General features: G+C 33.7%; 1 protein-coding gene across 1 annotated transcript; it reads right to left on the reverse strand.

Moving 5' to 3' along the window:
* Positions 1-5,140: 5,140 nt before the first annotated feature.
* LOC131627705 (protein trichome birefringence-like 42) lies at positions 5,141-7,033 on the reverse strand. The gene is made up of 5 exons (XM_058898543.1): positions 6,736-7,033; positions 6,452-6,626; positions 6,188-6,366; positions 5,926-6,084; positions 5,141-5,699 (listed from the first exon to the last, which is right to left on the reverse strand). Exons 1-5 carry the CDS (start codon positions 7,002-7,004, stop codon positions 5,432-5,434), a joined length of 1,050 nt encoding a protein of 349 aa, XP_058754526.1. The 5' UTR covers positions 7,005-7,033; the 3' UTR covers positions 5,141-5,431.
* Positions 7,034-8,502: the final 1,469 nt, after the last annotated feature.

The following is an 8,502-nucleotide window of genomic DNA, read 5'->3' on the forward strand; positions in this document are numbered from 1 at the left end:
CAAATATCTTTTAGGTGGTTACACTATTCTGAAAATTAAAAATTCAGTAATGATATTGTCTCTTTTATCATTCTAAACAAAATTACTTTTTAAAAAAATATTAAATATTTTTCTATATTTTTTAAAAAATTTGTTTTCGGAAGCCTTCCCTTCCCCTCTCCTCCAAACTCGCAAACATAGCCTTAGAGCATTGAGCCTTGATTCTAAGCAACTTGGAAATAGCAACCATATGGAAAGAATGTGGGAGAGGGAAATTAATGTAACTATATGATGCAACTTAAGAGGAGGATGAATTAAGGTTGTTTGATTTTTGTTGTTTTTGTGCAACAATGTTTAACTTGTTATTTTTCCAAAACTTATGAATATGTTATGTTCTTATGAAATTGTTACGATTCAATAAGGAGATCACCGAGGTCTCTCATCAAAATTAGGAAATATTCTTAGGAGCCTTCCAATACGACCTGAAAGTTTATCAATTCAACGAATCCTTAGCACAAAAACTAGCAACCAACATGGACGAGGTGATAACTAAAGCAGAATGTTACATCAAGGCTGAAGAAAGCAACATGGAGAAAATATATTGAGATGCCAAGGAAAGGACACATTCTCGGAAGGACGAAACTATACTTTGGAAGGATTATCACAAACCTTAGGTGAAGAACAAATCGGTGGCGAGATCTTCTCGAAGGCCATAGGAAAGTTATTTCGAGAACTACACCCCTTAACACACAGAGATAAGACATCTACGAGATATGTATCTTCTCAAAATTATCCTTCCCGCCAAGCCGCCCTAAGAGGGCCAATGCCGTAATGGGCAAGGATGAAGTCGCATGGTGCTCCTACAATCATATTTGAGGTCATCACACTAAAGACTGTCATCAGTTGAAAAACTAAATTGAAACTTTTATTCAAAGAGACCGCATCGTGTCTAATGTAAAAGATGTTGGAGGGTCTACATGAAAAACAAGTCCTCCCCAGAGGGAACCTGGCTTAGAGAATCTTCTTCTAAAAGGAAAACAACACCGAGGAGGTTCAAGAAACCAGAATAACGCGCCACACTATCTTGGGAGGTTTCGCTGGCAGGGGAGAAACCAGCTCGGCCAGGAAGAGATACGCCTGAGTGGTAATGCAAGTCTCTCAAACGTTGTTTTAGGATTCAAAGGACATGTCAACCTCTATCTATTTTTCCCATATGGATGAAAAGGGAATATTGGTATACAAGTGTGACCATACGGTGATAAAGGTGTAAATCCTTGATTGGAGTGTAAAGCTTGTTTTAATTGATCCACGTAGTTTGGAGGATATCTTGTTTTGGGATGCATTTATATGGGTAATATGGATCTGACATAGTTGTTATCTTTCAAAGGCAACATGGTCTGTTTGTCAATTGAACGGGTTCAAGTGTTTAGGCATATGCCTGATATGGCTATCTTTAGCAAGAGAGACAGTGCAAAGGGCATCAAGATGAGATACATGATTGTAAATGCGTCATCTCCTTATAACATTATTATTGGAAGACTAGCGTTCAACACCCTCGAAGCCGCAATATTGATCCTATATCTCACCATTAAATATCACTTGGTGGACGGGCGCATCGGTGTGATAAATGGTGGTTAGGGGCTTGCAAGGAAATGCTATAAAGATATTTTGAAGATAAAGAAGAAGGAGCAGAAAGATTTTCTAACAAAGGTGAATTCCTTCAAGGTTAACTTAGTCGACGTGGTCCCTCTGGAGGATCTGTCTGAGGGCATTCTAACCCTTATAGGGGAGTTAAAAAAGACACATATTGACTCTAAAGAGTACTATGTCACCCATACTGGTTCAGGTTTACCTCAAAAAGAAGAACCAGACTACATCCAAATATTGAGAGACAATGTATACCTCTTTTCTTAGAAATCCTCTAACATGTCTGAAATTGGCCCAAATTTTGCATGTCATCAGATCTCTTAAGATCCATCCTTAAAGACGGTGTCACATAGAAAAAGGAAGGATTAATAAGAAAAATAAAGGTAGTAGCAGAAGAGGTAGGAAAGCTCTTAAAATTCGGGTTCATCCAGGATATAAAATACCCGACTTGTTTATCCAACATTGTCATAGTTATGAAAAATTTGAGAAGTTGTGCATATGCGTGGATTTCACTGACCTCAATAAGGCATGTCCCAAGGAACCTTATCTATTACTACATATTGATAGGCTAATTGATGGCGCATCCAACTTTTGCTTACTCAATTTCATGGATGCCTATTCCAATTACAACCAAATACACATAAACCTAGTGGATACACCCAAGACACCATTCATGACGAATAGAATTATTATTATTATTATTATGAGATAATGCTATTCAGTGTTAAAAATTTTGGAACTAATTATTTATCAAAGAATAATGAACAAGGTGTTTTCTTCACAGATAGAGAGAAATTTGAAAGTTTACATTGATGATATGATGGTTAAGACCCTCGAGAAAGGTACCATGTTAAAGATTAATAAGAAATGTTCACGTTAGTAATGCGTTTCAAAATGAGGCTTAACCTAGACAAATTCACTTTTGGGGTACAGACCAGAGAATTCCTCGGTATTATGCTAATGAATAGAGGAATATAGGCCAATCCCGATAAGGAGTCCAGGATCGGTGAAAAAGGTCTGGCAGTTAACTAGAAGATTAACTGCCTTATCCCGATTTCTGTCTTGTGTAGGAGACAAGTCGGTCCACTTTTTTGTGGCTTTGAAGAAGTCCTCTTGTTTCTAATGGACAGAAGAATGCGAGAAGGAGTTTACCGATTTGAAGTGTTTCATATCGACACCACCAATCTTGGTCCGGCCTAAAGAGAATTCCCCATCATTCTATACATGGCACTCTCATACAAAGCTATAAGATATATGTTAGTTCAAAATGGTGATGAAGTGGAATGACCGGTTTACTCCGGTAGGAATGTTTTTAAGGAAGCGAAACTCTTTTACCCGAAAATTGAGTGTCTAGCTCTTGCAATAAGAGCCATTGCCTAGAAGTGTGGGCACCATTTTCAAGGACAGCGCATTGTTGTAAAGACCAATTTATTTTCTAAAATAAATACAAAAGAAGTCATATTTGGCAGGTAGGATGGTAGCTTGAGTCGTGGAGTTATTAGAGTACGACATCACGTTCACGCTAAGGAGCAGCATCAAGATAAGAGTATTGGAAATTTTTTTGTAGAAAATTAAGTACACCCATTAATTAAGAATCATCTTGTCAATCAATTTTGTTGATGGACGATTCTTCTAATCCCAAAGGTAGCAGAGCTAGGATAGTATTGGAAGGTCCATGAGAGCTAGTGTCACACATTTATTTGTTCGTACCGATTTACAATTAATCGCAAGTCACTTCAAAGGGGGTATCACACTACGGACCCGCCATTGGTCTAATACCTTCAACGGGCTTTTCAGATTTCCAAACCATTCACATAAATTGAAATAGAGCACATTCCCAAAGAGGAAAATGTCAGAGGGGATCTTTTAGCTCGACTACTAGCATAAAAGGCGTCGGGTTGAATTGAAACAGTTATACAGGAGACTCTGGAAGCACCAAGCATCGAAGCTGAAGAGGTTAAGATGTTGCGGAATGCACAGGGACGGATGTCGCCTATCATTCAATACTTGACTCGAGACGAGCTTCTAGAAAAGGAGACAAAAGCCTGACGCGTCAAGAAGTTATCTTCTCAATACCTCATGGTAGCTAATCAACTTTATAAGATTGACTGGTCCTCTCCTATGTGGAAGTGTATAGCCAGAGAAGAGGTAGGGCTTATAATGAAAAAGGTCCATGAAGGAGTTTATGGGACAGTATTTGGGGAAAGGCCTGACAAAACATCTTTTCAATCCCCGACAAAAACTTTGTGTGGTGCCAGACGAGCTTGAAAAACACTACTCATTAATACATAAAACTTGCAAAAATTCATGTCCACCATGTTAATGCTCATGTCGCAAAAAAATAGGTCGGACAAACATAATATGGGCCCCAACAAAACGTGTGATTATCATTAAAAGTATTCAGTGCAACTCACTTTTTACTGTGCCAAATTAAATATTCTACACACCTTTTTCATAATTATAAAAAGTATTTATAAACGGGAACATGAAGTTACTGATCAAAATATTGAATTTTAACAGAAACATGAAGTTACTGATCAAATAAATGAATATTAACGAGAACATGAAGTTAGTGATCAAGTTATTGAATATTAATGGGTGGTGGGTACTGAGAAAATAATGAAGATACTAATAATCACGAGGTAGAAGAAAATGGTAGAAAGAAGAATATTACAAGAAAATGGTGCAGCAGACCATGAAAGAGCAGAGGATGAGAAAAACTATCATTACACTTTTTAGTAACACTACACCGTACTTTCATACACAAAACATACTAGTTTATTTTTTAATAATTTATTTTATCCTTTGATTTCCGGGCCAGTCCAATTTAGTTTGTAGTAGTATACGGTGTAGCTACAGTGTATAGACATAATGGTGTCAAAATAGCACACCTCACAAAGGATCTTGCAATTTTCTGAATTGAAAATACTAGCATATGGATTTTGTTTGTCAACAAAGTCCTACATTGTTTTGTAGTTTTGTTTGCAAATAAAATGATTGTTTATAAAGGTTAGTCACACATGAATTATTGTCATCTAGTGTATTGAATTATTGCCACCCCTACTTAAGACCCAATATAATAGTTTTAAAAACACTAATTAATTAATTTCTAAAAAAGCTAAATTAAAATTATTTATGTATTATCTCAAACAGGTGTACTATATTTACACTAAAATTGCTACACCGTATCATTTACACCATATTCTTCCAATACCAATTCAAGTGTAGCACAAAAATCAATACACATAAATATAATAAAAAATTGAAAAAATAAATTGTATAGTATAGAATACGGTGTATATATCATAATTTAGTGTAAGTATATCATTTCTGTATCTCAAAAATTAAATAATAAAGTCATCATTCTACCTTATAAAAAAAATATTTTGTATCCTAATCATTACTATGACGTCTTCAAAAAACAATGGAGACCAAAAATATCTTAAAATAGAGGATCTAAAAGTTGATTTTTGAAATGGGGAATCCACTTAAAAAAATTCACATAATCCAACATGATTTCATATTTATATGATTTTCAACTTAAATCGCATAACAAAATGATTTTCAACTTATATATTTGTATACAATTTTGAAATATGGTGTCCAGTGTTATTTATCCAAATAACATAACTGTTTTATCAATCTTTAAGCACAAAACTTTACAATTTATTCTCATCAAGATGAAGGAACTAATTTGGTTAAAGTTCATAATCCTATCAATCCTTTGTAGCTTTGTGTGCACAAACAAACTAAACAATTTCAAAGAATGACATAAATAAAAGATGTATATTGAATGAAACCAATACTAGTTTTCAAGAAGAGCAGCATACAACATTTCATTCCAAGTATCAGGAACACCTGCCAGACACCAGTGACTGCAGTCGACGTAGCTTTCGCCACGACCTGTGTAGATAGACGGGTGCCCGTCCCTCCTTAACTGTGTTAGCAAAGTGATGTCCAGCAACTGTACTGGCTTCTCCATTTTACTTATAATGTTCTTTACAATGTCTACACCAGGATAAGGTGGCATTGGTCCTTGATCCGGTTTAGTTTGTCTCAAGCACCCCATTGCGCTATAATTTTCAGTTCATTCAAAGAAAGAAGGAAAAAATGAAAGAAAGTGAGTTTGTAATATAGCCACAATCTATGAAGCACTGACCCTTCATAATAAAAGGTGTGACTAGTGTCTGATACGTGTCAGAGTCGAACCCTTACATCATACAAACACATGTAATTACCGTTAATTTTTGAACTTTTCAATACCTATACCATTTTGAGTAGAAGATCAGATAAACTTACTCAACATGAGATGCAGCAATTCCTTGAAACAAAACTCTAGTCTTTGAAGGATCAACATTATAATCAACCCATTTAGCCCAAGTGCTTAATCCAATCTTAAAAGCTTCCAAATGATCCATCTCCTTAATTAATTCATTCCCAACTTGAAAGTAGTTCCATCTATAAAACATTAAAACAAAAAGCCATAAGCCACATACATGCTCAGATAAACTCTTGACACAAAAACGTTTATACAAAAATTGAATTCAGAAATTTTCAATACGTTTGAGATTTTCCAGTATGAGTCCACCAATGATAGGTATTAAAAATCAAAACATCAAAACCCTTCCATTGGTTCCCAGTGCTAATTGTGTCCAACCTCAAAACTCTTCCTTTCTCTTTATCATAAACCAAATCTACTAAGAACCCATTTTTCAACCACATAATTGAAGCTTCATATTCCTACAAAACCACCAGAAAAACCTCAAATTAAACTATTATTATTACCTAGTAAATACATATATAAATATAAAGAAAAGAACAGTACCGGAAATGAGAACACAGTGAGGTCTTTAGTTTGCTGTGTTAAGGAATAATTTGAGTTTGGGATTGCAATGTGAATCAAACAAGTTAACGATTGCCACATGTTGTTGCTTATGGAGTCTCCCACAAACAATATCTTCTTTCCTTTGTATCTTTCCAAAAACTTCCCACCATCAAACCTGTCAACAAAAAGAAAAAGTTTTCATTTTTGCTATACTCAGATCTCTTAAGCAGTGAATACTGAATACCCATTTGAGAAAAATAAAAGTTGAGTGAAAAAGTGATAACCTTGGAAGGTTACAAGAAGAGGGTTTCCATCTATAGTTGAGGTAATCTTTGTCGGTTCTACCATTTTTGAGGCAATCAAATCCTTGACCAATGAACGGGCAATCTTTTGAAGGATCATAGAGAGTAGAATGATGATGATCAATGATCCAGTTTCCTTGAGAGTGATCACATGGTTGTTGTTGTTGTTGTTGGATAGGAAAAGGTGACACCGTCCATGGATATAGTGAGGCAAGTAGTATGAGAAAAGCAAGGTGGAATGTGAGTGGCATTTCAAATTCCGGGGAATGTTTGGAGACGCTCGGTTTTTGTCGTTTTTTTATAATACTTTATATGTTTCTTATGGTTCATTATTCCTTTAGAATATGTTTGGATTGATGGAAGAGAGTGGAATGGAATGGAGCGGAATGGTATTAACTTAGGTTCCATTGTTTGGATTGATTAAAAACGGATGGAATGGAGCGGAAACGGATGGAATGCATTCCATCCCATTCCATCACTTTCTATCATTTTTTATACCCTCCGATTTGGGCGGAATGACAAAATAATTATATTCCGTCATGAAATAACCAAACAGTGGAACACCATCTTTATTCCATTCCGCTCCACTCTGTTCCGCTTCATTCCGCTCCACTCCATTCCGCTCCGTTCATTTTAGTCTATCCAAACATAGCCTTACAGTACTAGTAAGTATACCGTGTTAACACCACATTCTACATTCTACGTCTAAAGTTGACACCATATTCTACATCTAAATTTGACATGAATTTTTTAAGAATATGAAGTTGTGTCATTAATTTACAATACTACAATACTATTAAAATATATCCGTCTGTCCACAAGAAAAATTATTCAGTAGTGTAAAATTATTATACTTTAAATTTAGAATTATGTTTATATATCTTTAGTTATTTAGAATCTAATTGGTTGTATTTTATGATATTTCATAAAGTATTTAATTCACATTTTTAACATTAAAGACAAGTGCAAATGAGTGATAACTCAACATCTACTAAATAATAAATTATTTTGAGAGTAACAATGAATCGGTTCTTCAATCATATTACAATATAAAGATTAGAATATAAATTAATATTTAAAATATTTCATCATTAAAAAAGTCCATTTATATATGTTTTTTTTATCTAGATCTAACTGATTGTGTTTAGTGTCATTTTATCAAGTGCAAATTAACATTTATACATGTTTAATTGTTTGGATCTAACTTGTTGTGTCACATAACATTGTAGACATGTGCAAAGTTATAATGAGTAACTTGTATGATTTTGAGATAAATATTGTAAAAATCATAACAAAACTAAATAATGATCTTATGTAACAATATATATATATATATATATATATATATATATATATATATATATATATATATATATATATATATATATATATATATATATATATATATTAATGCTCCGTAATAAAAATAGAAATTTTGACTTTTAATAATAAGAATTGTGTCTCAAATAAAGACAATGGTTAATTAAAATAAAATAGATATTTTATTGATAATGTCTGTGAAAAAAATAAAAAAAATTGACATTTGAAAATAAGAGTTTTGTGTCTCAAATAAGACAATCGTTAATTAAAATAAAAAATGTATTTTGCTGATACTAACTTGTTAGTAAAGTAGAAATTTTAACATTTGAAAATGATTTTTTTATAATTATGAATAATATTTTAATAATCATAAAATAATTATCTTTTCGATTGAGTAAATTTTTTACGTGCTCCTCTTCATTCTATTAA

The sequence above is a fragment of the Vicia villosa genome, unplaced genomic scaffold (genome assembly GCF_029867415.1).
Source record: "Vicia villosa cultivar HV-30 ecotype Madison, WI unplaced genomic scaffold, Vvil1.0 ctg.000397F_1_1, whole genome shotgun sequence".
NCBI lineage: Eukaryota > Viridiplantae > Streptophyta > Magnoliopsida > Fabales > Fabaceae > Vicia > Vicia villosa.

What these genes read in the sequence shown, in the direction of transcription:
- LOC131627705 (XM_058898543.1), bottom strand. Translation starts at nt 7,004, where the DNA reads ATGCCACTCACATTCCACCTTGCTTTTCTCATACTACTTGCCTCACTA. An exon ending in TCTTCTTGTAACCTTCCAAG is followed by an intron (nt 6,627 to 6,735) that starts GTTATCACTTTT and finishes TTTTGTTGACAG; the next exon opens with GTTTGATGGTGGGAAGTTTT. An exon ending in ATTGCTGCATCTCATGTTGA is followed by an intron (nt 5,700 to 5,925) that starts GTAAGTTTATCT and finishes TGAAAATTATAG; the next exon opens with CGCAATGGGGTGCTTGAGAC.